The sequence below is a fragment of the Diceros bicornis genome, chromosome 3 (genome assembly GCF_020826845.1).
Source record: "Diceros bicornis minor isolate mBicDic1 chromosome 3, mDicBic1.mat.cur, whole genome shotgun sequence".
Lineage (NCBI taxonomy): Eukaryota > Metazoa > Chordata > Mammalia > Perissodactyla > Rhinocerotidae > Diceros > Diceros bicornis.
In genome coordinates this window covers 14,088,260-14,108,650 of record NC_080742.1, presented here as the reverse complement: position 1 = coordinate 14,108,650, position 20,391 = coordinate 14,088,260, and the positions used below count along the sequence as shown (strand labels likewise).

Sequence of the window (20,391 nt, the reverse complement as noted above, 5' to 3'; positions counted from 1 at the left end):
ATTTAAGAGAAAAAATTAAAAAGAAACAATCTTGGATCTGTTCACTACATTTTCTCCTCAAACCTGGATTTCATCAAATCTTGCCATTTTAAGTTTTGTAGCTTAACAAATGATTGGATCTAGGATGTCTAATTATTACAGGAAAAAAAAAACACATAGGAAATTACAAAATTTTAAGTGAAAAACTGCTAAAATGGCTGATGTATTAGTTGAGCAAAATTAGCTAGGAATAGCAAAGCAGAAAAGTTTAATTTATGCAGGGTCTAACAATTTGAAGTATGGTTGCTACTCATCAGACCTGCAAACACAATTCTCAGGTTTTATAGCCAGAATACCAAAAATTGAGTAAAATGCTTTTAGAGCCAGAATACTAAATATTAAGTCAAACTGCATTTCAGCTTCTGGAAAAGGAACAATTTTGTATGAAAGGATATTCAAATAGCCCTTCACTCAGCGACCACAATGAGCCTTGAAGATTTACATGATTGAGCTGGAATTCAATGCCAAAGACAAGAGGGAAGCATTTTCCTTCTGGGATGCACAGAGAGATGCCCATAATTAAACATCACACTTCCCTAGGGCAGCATGTTTTCTTACATTGACAAGCAAAATGAGGTATTTCAAACCATGCATTGCTGGCATACAGTCATCTTTTGCATCGCTATTGTTTTAATGTATTTCTGGTTATTAGGCATTTGTCTATTTTTGGTCAGTGAGGCATGCATTTTAAAGAATTCTGGTTTTGCACAAAAGGCTGTAGTCATGTTAGTGGAATTACATTTATGCAACAGTATCTTAAGAATAATTATGGCCTTATTTTGGCTAGTCATACACACATTCTATATGCAAAGGAGAGTGGCTATAACTTTAGTGTAATTAGTACAATTAAAACTAACTATAAGTGGAAAAAACTTTCAGAAGTACCTTTTAGATTCAACTATATGTTTTACTTTGCCTTATTTATCACAGCTAGTTAAACTAATACACACTAATCCTACCATATGTTGGGAAAATGCCAAACAAATCATGTTTGCTTAACATTCCATCAATTAAGTCAGAGCCTAATGATAAATCATGTATTCAATAACTCTTTTGTTCTAGATCAAAGAATGCCACATTATTTCAGCCTGATTCTACTATAACTGCTAACTACCAAAAAGCATCAATTCTTTTACATTTTACCTTCTATAAAAGTTTCCTCTATTTTCTCACCTGCACCCTACTCAAATTAAATCTTTTTCATTTTGTTCTCAAATTGTAAAGACTATGCTACACCTAAATCAAATACCAAAAAGTTAACGTGCTTTTGTTTCCAAAAGTGATCTTTTATCTAAAAAGACATTTTATCTCCTATTTTCTATTAAAAAACCTTACTTATGAAGATTAACTCTGTTGAACAATATTCAGGTATATTATTAAATTTTGTTTTTAAGGTAATTTATCACTAACATATAAATACACATAAAATTACTTGGCTATTACTGGAACTTAAAAAAGATCTCACTTATCTATCCATCCATATAAAAATCACATCCTATAAAAATGCCAAGCAACTAGCGGGAGACCTGAGCATATTGTTATGAAAGTCAGACTACCACCAGTGGGCTTAATGTTCAGAAGCCTCTTCAGACCATCCACCCAATGATACAGGGGTGTTGGTGATGGGAAGCCTAATGCAATTTGAGCTCATCAAAATACATTCTAATTCAAGTGAAACTGCCTTTTCACAGCTTTCAAAGTCACCACAGAAAATGTCTTGAAGCCTGGGTGTCTTAAATAATTTCTAACAATTTCATTCTTAGTTTTCTGTTTGGCTTACTAGCTAAAATCCGAGGCAACATGATATATGCATTTTATATGTTCTTTCAAAATGTGTTTATAACATACTTGTGAATGATATTTAATGGTTTTTCTCATTTAAAGCCTCCATCTTGGCACATGATAGTTACTTCCCTTAGCCAAGACCTCTTCAATCATCTGGGTTTGTAGAAACCCCAGATTAATTCCATCCGAGATCTATTTTTGCCAGAACCCCCCAAAGGAAGTATATACAAGTCCCAGACTGAGGAAAGCAGCTGTGTCAGTTATCAAGATTCACAATTTTGGAATACCTAGTTTTACTGAGTGTTTTCTATGTGTAAGGGCTTTACATAAATGACCGCCTTTAATCCTCACAACTACTTGATATTTTATGAAGCAGAGGCTATTATCATCACCATTTCATAGACGAGGAAATTAAGCTTAGAGAAGTTAAGCAACTTGGCTGAGGCTCGTCACTAATGAGGGCTGGGGACTGGATCTGCAAGCAGGCCTGCATGATTCCACGGCCCAAACTCTTACCCCTCCATAGACCTCCTTCTTTGGCCGATGCCAGCCTACACCCACACTCTTTGCATGCCCTGTCATATCAGACCCTTTAACCACAGAATAATCTTTCTGCATCCACTCCTGAACCCTACAGTTTGTTCTGCATGCTGACCCCACAGTGATCTTTTTAAAATGAAAAGCTGTTCAAGTCACTCCTCAGCCTAAAACCCTCAATGACTTCCCTGTGCCAAGATCCTGAATGGTCTGCCTCTGGTCTCCTGTCCAGCCTTATCACTTTCCCTCTTGATTCCAGGTCCAGCCACTCCAAAGTTTTCTCTCAATTCCTAGAAAATAGCCAGCCTCTTCCCACCCTGAGGCCTTTGCATCTACTGTTCCCTCTTTCAGATATGCTGTGCCCCACCTTCCACAGACCTTTAGCTAACTGATTCCTACTCATTCCTCACGTCTCAGCTCAATACCACTTCCTCAGGAAAGCCCTTGCTAACTACATCCCATTTTACTCCAGAACAGATCTAGTTTGTCTGTCACACCCTTTCCTAGCTAGCCCCAAGCAAGATTTGCTATGACATATTTGGTCATTTAAACAATGTCTGTCTCTCCCATTTAATTAATGTATATCAAAATCACCTGGAGTGCTTATTAACGAGTGATCACTCGGTCCCATCCCCTTAGTATCTGATTTACTAAGTCTAGAGTTAGGCCTGGAACTCTGTAGTTACAAGTTCCCAGTGAAGTTGATGCTGCTGGACCCTGGACGGACCCAGGACAGTGGTTCCCTATCCTGGATAAACATTAGAATTACCTGGGGAGCTTTAAAAATTACCAGTGCCCAAGCCCCACCCCCAGAGGTTTTGAATTAATTGGGCGAAGGTAGAACCCAGGATGTCTTATCCCAAATATTCCACTCTTAGACTGAAAAAACTGTCTAAAATTCAAATTAAATGGCATGTCTTGTAAATTTTTATTTGTTAAATCTGGCAACCTACTTGTGGGTCCTGTTGTAATACAACAGGTAGTAGCTCATATATATTATGTACATATATATGATTGTAAGCTGACCTTTCACCTCTGCAGAGCACAAAAAGGGTGGGGCTAAAACCGGGGAATTTTTAGACCTAAGAGGAATTTTTCTCTTCAGGATTAGGCTTTAGAAGTAGTTACCAACAGACTGTAAAAGCTTATGTGGGATTTTTTAAAAATATGGCAAATTCTCAATGTCAAATAATTTAACAAGATGATTAAATGACTTCCAGGTTCCTTTAAGCCCTGAGGCTGTGAACCTCATCTTGGGCCAGCATGGTGACAATGCAGCACAGACATCATTGCTCTGACATCAATCAGTGAGTCCTCCGGACAGATACTGCTGGGACCTGACACAGAGGAGGTGCCCTTTCATATATCAATATTAGGTAAAATTATTTACTTAATACCCCAGAAAAAAATAAAACACATGGCTACCTTTGATAACACAATTCTATCTTTCTCACATCAATGGAGGAAGTCCTGTGCAGTTTTCCAATTTGAGAGTAAGATGAGTGATTTCATGTCTTACCTAAACTGATATATTAAATTTGCTTTTTTTTTATGAGGAAGACTAGCCCTGAGCTGACATCTGATGCAAATCCTCCTCTTTTTTGCTGAGGAAGATTGGCCCTGGGCTAACATCCGTGCCCATCTTCCTCTACTTTATATGGAATGCCTGCCACAGCATGGCTTGACAAGTGGTGTGTCGGTGCACACCAGGGGTCGGAACCTGCAAACCCCAGACCGCCAAAGCAGAGCGCACACACTTAACCGCTGCGCACCAGCTGGCCCCGAAATTTGCATTTTTAATGCTGAAAAGGGTCTACTTAATTCCAGCGTGGCATGTTTACTGCATTATAGGTAGACTAGAGAGTTCCAAATTGAGAATCCTCTGGGATCAGTGACCATCATGTAACCTTCTGCCTCTCCACATAAGTAACCTGCCAAGTCTCTGATTTAAAGACAAAGACTCCACATGTGTTTTAAATGTTAAATTGCGTTCTTTTATGAATATTCACAGATTTTGATCATTTCAAAAATTATTATTATCTTCCACTTTGTACAATTCTTACTTGCCAAACTTTACATGGCACTTTTCACCTACTCCAGGATTTTAAGAACCGTCTATAAAAACAGGTTACTGAATAATTGCATGGGCATCAGAGTGAATTTGAATTCCAGCAATCTAAATGACAGAACACAGAAATTTACTTGAAGCCCACAGGACCAAGGGTAATAGCGGGCAGTAGATGGACAAAGGGGCAGAAAGATGGTCATACCAAGCTCATGGTTGGCTGCACATTTACAACATGGTTGGCGTATTCCAATCCACCCAAATTTAAGGAAACGCAAAAATCAATTCAGATTATTTTGTTTGAAATAATAAATGTCTAATACTTTTAAAACAGGTATTTCAAAAAATAAGACCTACGACACTATAAAATATTGACAATTATTGGTTTCTTATATCAGGATAGCTTACCAAATCCAAAAGCGTTGGAACCTCCGATGCTCTGTGAAGCCTGAACACTCGTAGATGTGTATAGTCCTGTCACCAGCAAGCCATCAAAGAAGGTGCTTGTTGAAATTGTCACTGAAATACAGGGGGGAGAAAGAAAAGAAACCTCAATTAATACAGTCAGAATAATGAGATACATTTCTGAAGTGTTAGACATTGTCAAAACAATCTTTACTCATTATTAACTATTTTTATACTACCGCTAGTTAGTATTTTCTTTATATTAGAAATTACAGAGGAGCAAAAAGAAGCTCAGAACTCCAATGTCTCTAATTGCTGGTCCTAAATTTAGTACATCAGTCCTATCTTTTTGCATTCATTTACACTTTCCCTAGCTATGTGCAAAATCATCTGAAAATAACGTAGTATTGAATAGCTAGTCTCTCCCCTCCACCACCACCCCTGAAGGCAGTCAAAGGCATTGCTGGAGCTTTGGCATTGTGATAAAACACTTTTTTTTTTTTAAGTATTCCATACTGTGGGAGACAATTTTATATCGGCTGAAAAAAGAACACTAAGATGCACTGTATTTCTTAATGTGAATCTACATTTCTTAGATGAGTCCCCTGAAGTTTTTCAACAAAAGCAGACTAATTTGCATGAAGACAGTCGGCCCTTTTCTTTTTGAGAAGAAGAAAGGAAGACCACTGCGTGCTTTAAGTTTTAGAACAAAGTCTACAAGAGGACTCTAAATGGTTTTATAACCAGAAAATCAGGATGTTCCTGGGAAGAAAAAGGTCAAATTAAATGTATCTGTATGCTACTTAGGTTTGGCTTCTTAAAATTTTATCTTGCTCACCACCCTAAAAATTGATCATAATTTCCTCCTTGACATAATATTTTCTTCTGCATTGGTTTTATAAGATCAAGATGATGCCATTTGTAGGAAGCAGCCGAGAGAAGGTAATATTATTTTGGTAATGTACAGTACAAGGCTGTCGTCATGTTTGGTGGCAGTAAGGAGAATGGCCAGGGTCGGTCACATTAACTTTGATGAGAATATTTAAATTAAACTTCAGGAAATCCAGGAAGTAGAGTTGAACGGTCTGAAACATCTATAGTATAAAACATAAAACAAGACATATATCAACAGAATAGCCTGACATTGTGCTACCCCCAAAACGGCATTGGATGCTGAAGTAAATCACCTTCACATCCTTTAATAATAGCTAATATTTTGAGTGCTGTCATGTAAACCACATGTAAACCTCTCAGCTGGGCACTAAGCTAAGTAGTTAACATGTATTATGTCATTTCATTATGAAAACATCTCTATAAAGGGGGTACTATTATTATTCCCAAGATACAAATGAGGAATTCATGGTACAGAGCAATTAAGAACCTTGTCTAGGACCATCTGATATCAACTAAAAATTTTTGATGCTGTTTACCTGGCTTTTCTCCCATTTTCTCCCTGCTCCCACCAGATCCCAAAGTGGCAAAGTGGCCATAGCCAAACCCTTGTTTAATAACCTCTTTCCCAGATTATTCACGTGCATGAGGAGCATTTGAAGAAAAGGAAAGTGAAAGCTGAAAGAGTCAAGATCACCATTATTAGAGAGGAAGAGGGCCAAGCGTGGCCGGGAGGTGACTCTTATGGCATGGTGGATGAAGCCCTAGGCTAGAGATCTGAGCACAGGGCACCCATCCGCAGCTACCTATTCTTGAGCAAAACCACTTCATCTCTCAGAGTCTAAACTTCCTCATGTATAGAATCACACCCTCATCATCAGCCCCCTGTTTTGATTACCCCAGATTCCCACAGTGGGTTCTACTGATGACTCCATCCTTTGGTTCCATGAGTTAATCTTGAGTCAGGTAAAAAGTGCTTAAACTGCTTCTGTGCCCCCAGCCAATGGGGTTTAGAATCAAGTTACTTCCTGTTAAATTGCCTATCCTGACCACTGGACTCAGATAGTCCTTCACAAGCTGCAGTGTCTCGCTGAGGACCCAGGGGACCCTGCCTTTACTCACTTCCTCTCAATCCACTTCACTTTAGTCCAGTAAGATGGCAACAATCCTGTATTAATGCATAAACACAGCCTTTGTGGACTCCTCTCCATTCCTTTATGCTTCTACCCTGGTTCCTATTTCCAAGATTCTGAAAAATGTAGGGGTTTTATGAGTCTTGGAGTGAGGCCTTGAATTTGAGTCTCACCTCTCTCTACTTCTCATCAGTGTGTGACTTTGAGGTGAGACTCAGATTCCTCACTTATAAAAGGGAATAATAATACTATCAGATTTACTGTAAGAATGAAAAGAAATATATCTATTATCTATCATTGTATCTATCTCCTTAACACACTATCACGTATATAGTAACTAATCAACAAAAGTTAGTTCCCTTTCCCTGCCCTCTCTCAGACCATGAAGCCCTGCCTTGCTCTTCCCTTACTGAGAACTGGAATCCTGGACATACCTCCTGGCATCCGCCTCGCCAGATGCCTGGACATATCCAATCATTGGACTGCACACATCTGAGTCCTGCTGCCTGCTAGGATTCTCCATCTATCCTCCCCACCCACTACTTCATTTCCAACCACAGTCCATACCAAATCTGAGCCGTGACCTCAGAGGGCCCAAGACAAATAGCATCCCCAGCTTGTTATTAATTTGCCCTCCCTTCCAAAAGATATTCTTTAAGTGTCTGCTTTGTGTTAATTTAAAAGAGAAGCTAACCACTAAACACTCTTGGAGAAAGGGCTGAGGAAGAAAAGAACCATGCATGGCAGCTCTCAGTCTTTACTGCCCCCAGCTATTAAGCTCTGGTCTCAAACAGCTATGCCCCTCCCAGCAAAACAAAAGCCTAGCCATGTCTACCATGACAACCGATAAATTCAACTTACTGATAGCTCATACATATCTAGCGATGTTTCAGTGCCTTAGAGATGTGTACCTAGGAAGCTGCCTGCATGGCCTGTGACTCATTTGGGTATTGAGCATGACCAAGGTTTGCTGTGCTCCTTAGCTGTCCATCCATGCTGTTAATCCCTTGCTGGACTTCCTCTCTCATCTACCACTCAGTGCCTCTCCAGATCCAGAGGATGAAGCGAATTCTGATAATAACGCCTCCACACACCACAATGCCTGCTTCAGATCAGTTCTCTTCTCTACATAGATTCTTGAGTCCTGAAGCAGCAAGGTCTAGTGAAAACATCCCAGGAATAAGAGGACTGGATTTTATTCCCTATATTATTAACTTGCTATGTGAGACTGGAAAAGTTTTTCTCTCTGCATGGTTCTATTCTTAGCAGTGATGTGAATACCTATTATTTGGTTATCTCATAGCTGGTGGGCTTAAATATGTGAGAAACCATTCCTAAACATTGAGTGTTTTAGAAAAAAATGAAATTACTAAGACAAACATTCATTACTCCTAGATTCTCTTGGCTTTAAATACCATCCATAAACTGACTACTCCCAAATTTCTATCTCTAGTCCAGATCTCCTTATATATCTCTTTATATACACTCCAGATATATAGAGATAGATAGATAGATAGATATCAAGCTGCTGCTCAACATCCCCATTTGGATGTCCAAGAGACATCTCAATCTCAACATGACCAAAACTGAATGCCCACCCCATCTCTCAAACTTGCTTCTCTTGCAGCCTTCCCCAAGTCAGTTGATGGCAGTACCATCTTTCTTGCTGCTCAGGCTAAAAACCTCTGAGTCAACTTTGGAATCACCTTCTCCTAGACCTTGGATCTAGTCCATTAGTAAATGGACTCTGCCTTCAGATCATAGCCAGAATCTAACCACTTACACCGTTTTCTGAGCTACCACTGTCTCTCCCATGGATTATTGCATTAGACATCACTCTGGTCCTCTTGGTACTACCCTCCTCTCTCTACATTCTATTCTCAGTATAAGAGTCAGAGGAATTCTTTTAAAACATACACTGGATCATGTCACTCCTCTGCTTATAAATTTCCAATGCTCTAAGTCAAAGTCAGTGGCCTACAAGGTCCCATGTGATCTGCCTCCATTCCCTCTCTGTTCTCATCTCCTTCTCTCTCCTGGCTCACTCCACTCCAGGCACATTAGCCTCCTTGCTGAGATATGCCAACACTTTGCACTAGCCCTTTCCTCTGCCTTGGACTCTCTTCCTCCAGATACCTGAAGGACCAATTCCCGCACCTCTTTCAAGTCTTAGCTCAAATGTCACCCTCTCAATGAGGCCTGCCATAACCACAATATTCAGAATTGCAAACAGCCCCCTGTCTTCCTGCCCCCACAATCCCCACATTCCCAACGCCCCATACTTGGCTCTACTTCCCCCCTCCCTTTTTTCTATAGGTAATTATCACCTTCTAACACATTATACTGATATCTTTACTTACAGTGTTTCTTGTTCATTACGTTTATCGTCAGTCTCATTCTGCAGAAAGTAAACTCCATCAAGGCATGTATCTCAAGTGTTTTGTTCAGTAATATATCTCGAGTGTCTGGAACAATTCCTGACACTTTTGGGTGTTCAATAAATATTTATAGAAATATTTATTAATAAATAACTCATTCACATAAAAGTGGTGCAAGGTTGTCTTATTTTCAACTTGGTGCAAGGTTGTCTTATTTTCAACTTGTTTCCAGAGGAAAAGTATGTTGTGAATCCTAGACTTTATACGTCAGACGAAGCCTACTTGGAAAAGCCACATGGAAAGAAAAGATAGAGAAAAGTTGGCTACTATATATTTAAAATGTCTTCCAGAATGCAAGACAGATCATTGCAGAGACCAAGAGACCAGCCAAAGACATTTGTGAAAAAGGCACACCAACTTAAGTATATATACGTTCTCACATGTTGTTAGTTTACACAAATCATCTAAAGAAAAAGTTCCCTGTTAGAAACTAACTGATTATAATCTATTTCTCTATTTGTTAGAGTTGGGAATTTAAAGTATTTTTTAGGGGAAAAATGGTATTTGCATTTGGAAAACTGCTACTCTCTTGACACTGTGGAGCAAGTAATCCTTTTCCTCCTCTAAACAGATGTAATGCATAATCCATATGGGAACTGGTAATCAGTTTCTTTTTTTAAGAAAGAGGAAATGTTGCCCAGACTCTTATGACATATAAGACATATCTTTCTGATCACCAGGTTCCCTTTTACTCAAGAAGATAATGGATCCAATTTCTGTATTTAAAAAACATCTAACAGTTTGGATTTCCTGCTAGTTTGGAGGAAACTTCAGAATGTCAGCTGCCCACGTTTTTATTGACTAGGACACTAGTAGTGTACACATGAGCAACCTGAGCGAGATACTGGGAACTTCACACCAAGGCACTTCAACTTTGAAACTATGTCAGGAATACCCTTATCTCGGCCCATATCTTTCCCTTTCATCAAATGCTCCCACTTATCTCTATTGCAGTTAGTCTGTCAGCATTTCCTAAAACAACGAAAAAACAAACAAACCAACCCCACAGAAGCAAATAACTGTTCCAGGCATGGAAACTGCTCTGGCTAGCTGTCCTAACCTGTTAATTCTGCATCCTCAGCCTCTGTTGGTTTCAGTTTCCATTTGGGGCCGCTCCTCTCACTTTACCCTCTGGTATCTTCCCGATTCCTTCCTATCAGGCTTCATCTGACCCCCAACATGCACTGGCTCTTCTGCTTCTGATGTGCCCTGACTTGACTTTCTTTCCTCTAATTCCACTGGGACACACCCTTCAAGCACTAGTTTAGCTTCTCTAGTCTTAGCTCATCCGTTACATCCACAAACTGCTGCCAGCCAGGCAACTGGAATAATCTTCTTGAAAGCAGAAGAGAGAGCTATGATAAATTAAAGGAAAAGTTTACTATACACAGTACTAATATGGCTCATGATAAAAAAAATTGAAGCTCACATTTCTGAAGGTAAAACTTACAACTTTCATGGTTACTACACTATTTTGGCCCACTGATGAAGCTCATTAACTAAAGACAGAGATATTTTTTGTCTACTATTTTAAACAAACTATACATGAACCATAGGATTGTATGTATGTGTGTGCAGATATAGATATATTCATTTGCAAAATGTAAAATACTCCTAATTCCCACTACAGATATTTTTGTAAGTTTCTGATACTCTGACCCAGAATATTATAGTCCAAAACTGCATACTTTAAAATGTTCCAAAGCTAATATAATCTAAAAATGTTTCCTGGGGCTGGCCCCATGGCCTAGTGGTTAAGTTCAGCACACTCTGCTTTGGCAGCCTGAGTTCAGTTCCTGGGCGCGGACGTACACCACTTGTCAGCAACCATGCTGTGGTGGCAACCCACGTACAAAGTAGAGGAAGACTGACAACAGATGCTAGCTCAGGGCTAATATTCATCAGCCAAAAAAAAAAAAAAAAAAGGACAGTAAAAATGTTTCCTTTAAAAACATTTTATGAAACTACCTTTGTATAAAAAGAAATTATAGCTAAAAGACATAAATTTGGGTACATTAGGATATGGGAAAATTGCACAAAATTTTTATATTTGAACTACCTTTAAGATAAACAACTGTTAGGACTACCTGTACCTAACTGATATCTGACTAGCCCAGTTAATAAGCAAACTTTTCATCCTCTTTCCAAGATTATCAGGCAAATACTCTAACTAATGTTAAGATGGGGAACAAATAATATTTAACGTGTCAATTCACTTTTTAAAAAATTTATTATAAAATATGAATAACTGCTGAATCTAGGTGGTGGGTATATAGATGTTTGTTATGCTAGTCTTCTAACTTTTGTTTCAGAAAAATTTCATATTAAAAAGTTGAAGGAAAGAAAGAAGTTTATTATAAATACACTTATTATAAATGAACTTAGAATGAGCAAACTAACTCAAACAACAAAATGCACTAGAAAGTACATAACACATTCATTGTTTTAAGAATATATATATATATATAACCTTCTATGAGCCAAGAACTGTGTTAGCACTATAATTTGGGTCTTATTAACTAGAAAAGCAAAAAGAGATATTTAGAACTAGTTCCCTATTAGCAAAATGTTTACAAACTCTATCTGACATCCTATCACCTCTAGCTATTTTATACAAATTAAAATATATCACCACCACAGGATAGCACCCATCAGTTACCCCTTTCAGATACCAAAGATTTATGTATAATCATCAGATAATAATTTAATGACTTTAAATACATAAACATCTACTTAAACAATTCAGTTTGCCATATGACCTACTTCTTTTCATGGTTTTACAAATTTTCCTGGTAAATTTGCAAAATCCTTCCCCAGGGGACTTTTTTTTTCCTTAGAGTCATTTTTGTATCTTTCATATTTTTGCATTTAAATGTTATACAGAGAACTAGCTACTTTACTTATAGAGAAAAAAGGCAACATCAATATTATGGATTTCAAGTAGAATTTTGAACTTACCAGTACATTTTAGGGGGAAATAAAGCATGTATATTATTACCTATAATCAGAAAGCAAATCTGTCTTATCAGATCATACCATTCCCTGTTCAACAAACATCTCTAGCTTCCTAGCATCCCAAGATTAAAATTCTGTCTTCAACGTGGTTTCACAGACCATCAAATTGTGACCATAACCAATCTTTCCAGTCAAATTTCCCCATTTCGGCAGAAAACACCTTTTGATCCAGTTAAACCAGAACATGTTCTTTACTTTCCTGTCTCCTTGCCTTTCTTTAAAGGGTGCCCTCACCTAAAATTATTTCCCTCGTTTCCTTTTGTTAAAATCCCACCCATTCTTCAGGGCAAGGCTCAAATGCCATCTCTCTCATGAAGTCTTTCCTGACCTCCTGGGGAAAGCCACCTCTCCCCACTCAGTGACCCTATAGCTCTCAGAACCCATGGAACACTTATCACATGCCACCTTCCGCAAAGCTCAGCTCAGAGGAGGAGCTCAATCAACATTTGTTGAATTCAACCATACAGAAACATTTGTCACAACATAAAATAACAAAAAAATAAATAAAATATAACTGAGAATATAGTGTCATCAATGTAACTAAAATTGTAAAATCTAACATCTCTTCTACAGAAAAACAAAGGACCAGTGTTATTCTTAGAGGTATATGAAAATGGAGGTTTCTCCTGAAAGAAAACAAAAATGAAAATTAATGTACTCTATTATAGTACTCAAAAATTAGCCATGTCTGGGAAAATTTTGGTTGAATTTTACATTTAACCATAATAGGATTTCTTTTGCATATATGCACTTTGTGTGTGTAAATATTTTATATACATATCAAATTAATCTTCTGATAATTTTGCCACTAAGATACCTTATACCATTATCCTCACTCTGAAGTTACTGTGCCATTTCCTCAGATAAAAAATAAGAAAGGATCAAAAGGCTGAGGAGGTTGCACACATCTCTCCCACATCTGTGTTAAACTGGCAATGAGCTCAGCACAGGAGCCTATGAATATGGATTGCTGGGTTGTGACAGCAGAATGGAAACACGATGTAGCGACACAATTCAATTCTTATCAGTGGTTCAAAGAGTACCTGTGTCTGGAAATGACTAATTACAGAGTCAGTTATTATCTATTATAGCCTCTATTAACTGTTCCCAACAAGACCCTAATACCACTCTTGCAGAAAATGACTGTAAGATGAAAGTCTGGAAGAAAATAAATTTAGATATTTAATGTTGTTTGCATTTCATCCTAAAGCTTCTGGTCTATAAATACTCTCTGGTCCATTAAATTTTGATCACTTCAAGCATATTCCATTACTACTTTATACAAAAGATCTTTAATATGTGCAGAAAGAAACATATTATATATGAAATGATGTTTCCATCTTATTCCAGATGACAAACATCAGAGAACAGCAAATTGTGAAAATGTTGAAATTAAGTCTTAGTGATGATGCACCAATTGCAAAGAATTTCCATTTCTTATTTTTATATCTTTTGAAAATGAAAAACACAAGCAGGACTAATAGTGTTTATATTAAAAAAAAACATTGCTGCATTTTGCCTTTTGAACAGAAATTCATTTGCCTTTTGAATATAGAACAGATTAAATAGCCTGAGGAACCAACATATTACTCTGAAAACGAAATAAACTGAGTTTATTTCTTGCAAAATTTCATCAACACTGTGTGTTCAACAACTGGTTCTTCTTTAGTTAAAGTGCCACTAGGGGCCGGCCTGGTGGCTTAAGCGGTTAAGCGCGTGCGCTCCGCTGCAGCAGCCCGGGGTTCACCGGTTTGGATCCCGGGCGTGCACCGACGCACCGCTTGTCAAGCCATGCTGTGGCGGCGTCCCATATAAAGTAGAAGAAGATGGGCACGGATGTTAGCCCAGGGCCAGTCTTCCTCAGCAAAAAAAGAGGAGGATTGGCAGATGTTAGCTCAGGGCCGATCTTCCTCACAAAAAAATAAATAAATAAATAAAAATAAAGTGCCACTAGCTCTGGGTACCAAACAGAGACCATCTAAAAAATACATTCAAATTTACATTCAAAACCTCTATAAGAACATGATCCCTGAATTACTTCTCATTACACACATTAATTCCACTATGACATAGTTTTATGTGGTTTTCAAATATAAAGCCAAGCATTTCAATAATCACATCCCCAAACCAACAATAGCTGAGAAAAAAAAAAATATATATATATCCCAGTAAATGTGTAAAAGAAATGACTAGAGGTCAAGATTCACTGAGGGAGGACATGATCCATAGCAGTGAACTGAACACAAAGATCTGAAATAATTACACGAGGAATGAATGGACTCCAGTCCCTACTCCAGCCAGGGTAAAGACAGATCACCCACGCCTCACCTATTTATTCTAACCATAGGGGCAGGAGGATAAGGATATGGCTGCCCACCTGGCATAGTGTCCTGTTGGTCTCTAAAGAAGCACTGCTAAATGAACCACACTCGCCCTCTCTGCTTTCCGAAGTCTTTCTTAGATGGCTGACCTAGATCATCTCTAAGAGCTCTTTACCCTCAGATTTAATAGCCACCTCCATAATAATAATAACAATAATCATCACAATAGCTAAACAGTATTTGAGCACTATATGCCAGGTACTGCAGTTTTTTTTGTAGGAATTAACTTATTTAATCCTTTCAATACCCCTATGAAATTAAGTACTAATATTCTGTCCTTTTACCCATGAGAAAGCTGAAACAAAGTGGGGGTGGGTTAAGTACTGTGCCTTGAGTGGCATGTAAAATGAGGTTCTGAGAAATGGAAGCTGTGCTCCTCATCCTGGATGACTGCATTAAACACAGCAGCCTCCATCTCCGGGAAGTCCTGAGATGGTGGCAGGGCCTTGATCTTCTCCTGGAAGACAGTGGTATGGTGGTACTCCCCAGCCCCAGGCACATGGGGGTATCTCCTGGGAGTAAGCCCTGCAGGCTGCTCTGTAGAACGCACTTAACCTGATGTCGGCAGCACCAATCATTATCACAGCCCTTTATCATTGTTATTATTACTCCTCTTTTTCATTTTATCCAGATTTGTACTGTTCCTTGGGGGACAAAGGAGGCAGAAAGAATGGCCTCTAGGGAGGACTAAATACAGTGTGATGGAGGACTAAGCTGAAGATCAACATAATAAGGTCAAAGAGCCATGGATCAGCCCACCTCTGAAAGCAGGGGGAGAATGCCCTGGCAAACACCCTCCTACCTTTGTCTCCACCTGAAAGGAGAGGAAAGACCGAGCATGAGCTGAGCATTGTGACAGGTACAGGAGATCCATTATATGCAAAATTCAATGATGCATTAAAACACTTTCCAGGGTCTGTAAAAATGCTCTTGGCTGGCTGGAAGAGGGATCCAGCATCTCTGTGGAAGCCTATTATGATATATTTATTACAGGTTCAGAGATTCAAATGAACCACATGTAGTCTAAGTCTTATCTTTCGGCACCACCAGTAATAAAAGGACAGCCACTGAGATTTCTCCCTCCTTTAAACTCTTCTTAGGAGATAAAACGGGTGCAGTCAAATGTGTTTGTGAATTTTATTATTTTAAAATTAAGCCCTTCGGAAGTAAGTTTAAATGACAGCGCTTGGTGAATGTCAAGTAAATCTTCCTGTTTCTCCATCCCTCCACATTGCCTTTTTCTCTTCTTTATTCCCTAGGTCTCACACACACACACACACACACACAAACTCAGCACTCTGAACACACTAACCTTTGGGGTAAAATCTCACATATTTTATTCAAGTGAAGTCCCTTCCTGAGACTTGGAGACTTATGTCAGAATAAGCACCTGAGATGAGATCCGAACAGTATTTTTGAAACCTCCTTAAGGTTGTCCAGTCTATGCTAAACACAAATTCCTTAACTAGCGATCTTGACTATAAAGATGAAAAATATAATTTTACAATGCTCTACCCTACTTCTAGTCCACACTGCAGTTAAAGTAGTAATGATTTTTTTTATCATCTACTTTTGGCTTTCATAAAGTAATTCCTACAAATGATAGAATTGTTTGGTTTCTAAAACCAAAAAATATTTATTTTTCTCTTTATAAATGACACATTATAATTTAGAGACCTGTAGCCAAGAGTTACTGGTATTTGTGACTTATCTCTCTGACCTTATTTTTCATGTGTTACTTTTATATGAGGCTGGATGATACTCATACATGAAAATTTCATATTGTTGGCCCTGCACTTGATAAATTATTAAAGTGATGTGAATAGGAATGTGGTGTTCAGGTTTTCAGCAATTTTTATCCTTTTGTTCTTTCTTTTTTAAAGGAAAGACTATCTTGTCTATAACTCATCATAACTTTTTAAAATTGAAGCAAAGATTAGCCTTAAAAGAAAGCATTTGGGAAGATTTATTACCCCCAACCTTCTCCAAGAAGTTCTAAGAATTTTATTTTCTTTGACAAATGGATGTTAATTAAGCTTTTCTAGGCTGAGAATAAGCCTAGTAATTTTCATAAGCACATACACAGGTAAATACATTACAATCAAATGCACAGATGCCTAGAGAAAAAATACACGTGTAATTGTTTCCAATATAATCAGGTGTTTAAAGCCTTTATACGATCAAAAAGGTCTGTAATTTTTTTTATAATACTGTCTTGGATTTTTTCTTTTTAACACGAAGTGCCCCCAATTCTTCTAAAATGTGGTTTTGACTGAGGGTAACTAAAGAAAATTTGAACTTATATAACAAATCACAGGGTGACTCGTAATAGGGCCCCAAGTCATTCAAAACATAAACATATGCTTTTGTTTGTAGTTTTGTTTGCTTTGATAACATACCATTACAAATTTTCAAAATATTTTCATATTTGCAACAATTGTTTACTTGATCAAGAACACGCCAAGGGTGACATTGCTGGTACTCATGTGTATATCATATATCTCTATATATTATGTGGCAGAGATATATCATATATCTCTGTTACGTCTATAAACTAAATCAACATTAATAATTAGTAATTGATAGAACTCCTAATAGACATAGTTAAACTGAATGTAGCTGTAAAAATATTACAATTTTTTTTAAAAGGGTTTTCCCAGGGCCAGCCCAGTGGCACAGTGATTAAGCTCATGCGCTCCAATTCTCCGGCCCAGGGTTTGCGAGTTTGGATCCCAGGCGTGGACGTACACACCAATTATCAAGCCATGCTGTCATAGTGCCCCACGTACAAAATAGAGGAAGATTGGCAAGGATGTTAGCTCAGGGACAATCTTCCTCACCAAAAAAAATACAAATAAAAAATAAAAAAATAAAAATGGTTTTTCCATTGTATTCTCGTTTGGTACTTCTGTATGTTCATTTCAATACACTTTAATTATAAGCAACTGTGCTAAAATCAAAGAATTCATTTAAATGCATACTGAGTAAATTATACATATGGCAAACATATGATTAAACTATAAAACTCTATAACTAATTTAAAGTAAAAAAATTCTCATTTACTTTACGGTCAAACCTAATATTTATTTGTGTGTGTGTGTATCTTGCTCAACTCATTCATTCATTAAACAAGTATTTGTAAAGTGCTACTACTTAATATTGGTGATGTAATGTGAACCATCTATATGTTTATAAAAATAACATTTGAATAATTGTTCCTGTCCCTTTTCAGAAGAATCCTTATTCCCTATTTCAAAATCCAATTTATAGAATCTGAAATGCTAACACTGAAACACACAAAAGAATGTTAAGTAAATGAAGTGACAGACAAATTTTCAGGTACAGGCAGAGCTAACTGCTCTTCTAATAAGCTACAACTAAACGCTTTTTCAAAATTTTTAGATAAGAATAATCACTACATACAAATATAACTTAAATGACATTTATATTGATAGATGGCATCTGATAGTTATTTGATAAATTATAAAAGAAGAAATAAATGTGCAGCTAATTTGTATAACATCAAATTGTAATTACATATTATATTTCTCCTATGTGTAAAATGGAAAATGTCACACTTTGTATTTTACAACACGGCAGTTAGTATGATGAGTAAAAATCCTTCTTAAAATAACAAAATCTCTCATAATTTAGTATAAATTTGCATCTTCAATACAACCATAAGACAATTTTTCTAAGGATAAAGATAAAGAAAACCTCCAGGTGTGAATAATTATCAGGAAATGTCTTGAGGCTCAGGAATACAGAAAAAGTTAACTGTTAGTTATGTAAAAATTGTTTAAATGAAAGGAGTTTGCAAAGGACTAACTACGCTTTGCACCCGTGGTATTTCTTATTTTCTGGTACAGGATTTCTAAGCAAATCTTAATCTAGCCTTAACACACACTTCTTTTTGATTTGTTGATTTTTTTTTTGAGAAAATTTATGTAAATTCTTAAGTTGAAGACTTTGCCATAGAAAACTAGAATTGGATGAAAGGCTAACTTGCATATAGATACATTTTTATAAACTTGTACAACTTGGTTGGAAATATTTATATAAAGAAATACTTAATAAGATAGAATTCCAAACAAAATTAAAATATCAGTTATAACATCTATTCAACACACATGGACTCATATTCTACAAGTGCTAACCTGATAAATAAAATTATTATTTTTTAGTCCAACAATGAGTATTTGGTAGAACCATTAGCCAAACTAAATTCTCCCAAAGATTATTTTATTTTTTTAACTAAAACTGTCAATCACCTGAGAAGCTTGTTAAAATTAAGATTCCTAGGTCTTCCCCTCTCCCATACTTAGTCCCCGGGGGGATTCTGATTCTATAGGATTGGGATAAAGCTCAGGAATTAGTATGTTTAACAAGTGTCCATTCCAGCTAAGTTTTGTGTAGGTGGTCCTGGGATAGACCAATTACAGTGATATGAAATTTTCTCAATTGATACCTCATGGGAAATACAATTTCCAATGAAGGCTAAGCATGAGACTAAAAATTATAATTGAATTGAATTGAAACTACATTAAGAATTCAACTACATTAAAAAGCCACTTTGCTTTTTATTATACTGCAGTTTCCTCCTAGTGCAAATGATGTTTAACAAGATGAGGATATAATGGGACACCTGTTCTTAGGAGACCTCATGTGTGCCAGCGAATTTTCTCCGACTGATGAGGACAGAAACAAATCCAGAATGAGGATGAGCAGCCAAGGTTGCAGCGGATTTGAGGTGAGCACTAAAGAGCAATGTCAGAGCCTGTGGTGACAGTTTTGGCAAATGGAGACCACCGTATGTCCTAACTGTGAATTAATAACAAAGAAAAACAGCTATTTCCTAAATTTGGCAGGTATATCTTTAAAGAACATTTACCCAGTATTACTTAGGTTATGAATTCAATACCAAAAAAAAAAAAATGCAGAGGTGAGGGGATGAGGTTAAGTTAGCATATCTTGTGGGGAACCCTTTCTGGATGCTATGGCATACCCCTCTCTTTCCTGCTTGCTAGTAGGTCTTTAGAATTTCTGCAATTTACTAACAAACCAACATCAAGTTAAATGGCCTGTGATTGCTGGCATCTTTACCATCAGAAGTAGTCAGAGTACTTCTGTTAACCATGAAATAGAGAAACAGTGGCTCACGAACCACATGTGAATATTTTCCAGTATCATGGCTGGAGAACTGCACTTATCACGGCTGGAGAACTGCACTCACTTCCAGTGTCTAGGTAATCTCATTACCTCTTTAACTACCTTGAGCTTCAACTCCTCTCAAAAGGTATTTGCGTTCTTCATTTTTCATTTGGAATAACCTTCTTGGCGGAGAAGGTGAAAACAGAATTTGGATGGCTAGACTTTCCGACCATCCTCCAACATCATACAGTCAATTCCCAATATCTGTGGGACATATGTTCCATAAAGCCACCACAAACACTGAATTAGCGAATACTAAACGTTTGCTCCTAGGGGACATACAGGGTTAGGTTCCTTTGAGTCTCTGGTCATGATATTTTCATCAACTCATCATTACATAACCTTATTTTATGTGCCTTTCTGTTTAAAGACAACCTTATTTAATATATATTATTGATTCATTAGCATTTAACTTAAGGCCAACAGCACTCTAACTCATGCCTGAACAAAGCTTATCTAACACCTATTTTCTCTATAAGGCACATCACAGC

The 20,391-nt window shown here is 37.3% G+C and overlaps 1 protein-coding gene across 2 annotated transcripts in view; it reads right to left on the bottom strand.

Moving 5' to 3' along the window:
- The window catches only part of RELN (reelin), a 485,778-nt gene that overhangs the window by 410,478 nt on the left and 54,909 nt on the right, over positions 1 to 20,391 (bottom strand). For both annotated transcript variants that reach the window (XM_058523829.1, XM_058523821.1), the window contains exon 2: positions 4,835 to 4,945. In XM_058523829.1, the coding sequence (XP_058379812.1) occupies positions 4,835 to 4,945 (111 nt within the window). The remainder of the gene's footprint in view (positions 1 to 4,834; positions 4,946 to 20,391) is intronic.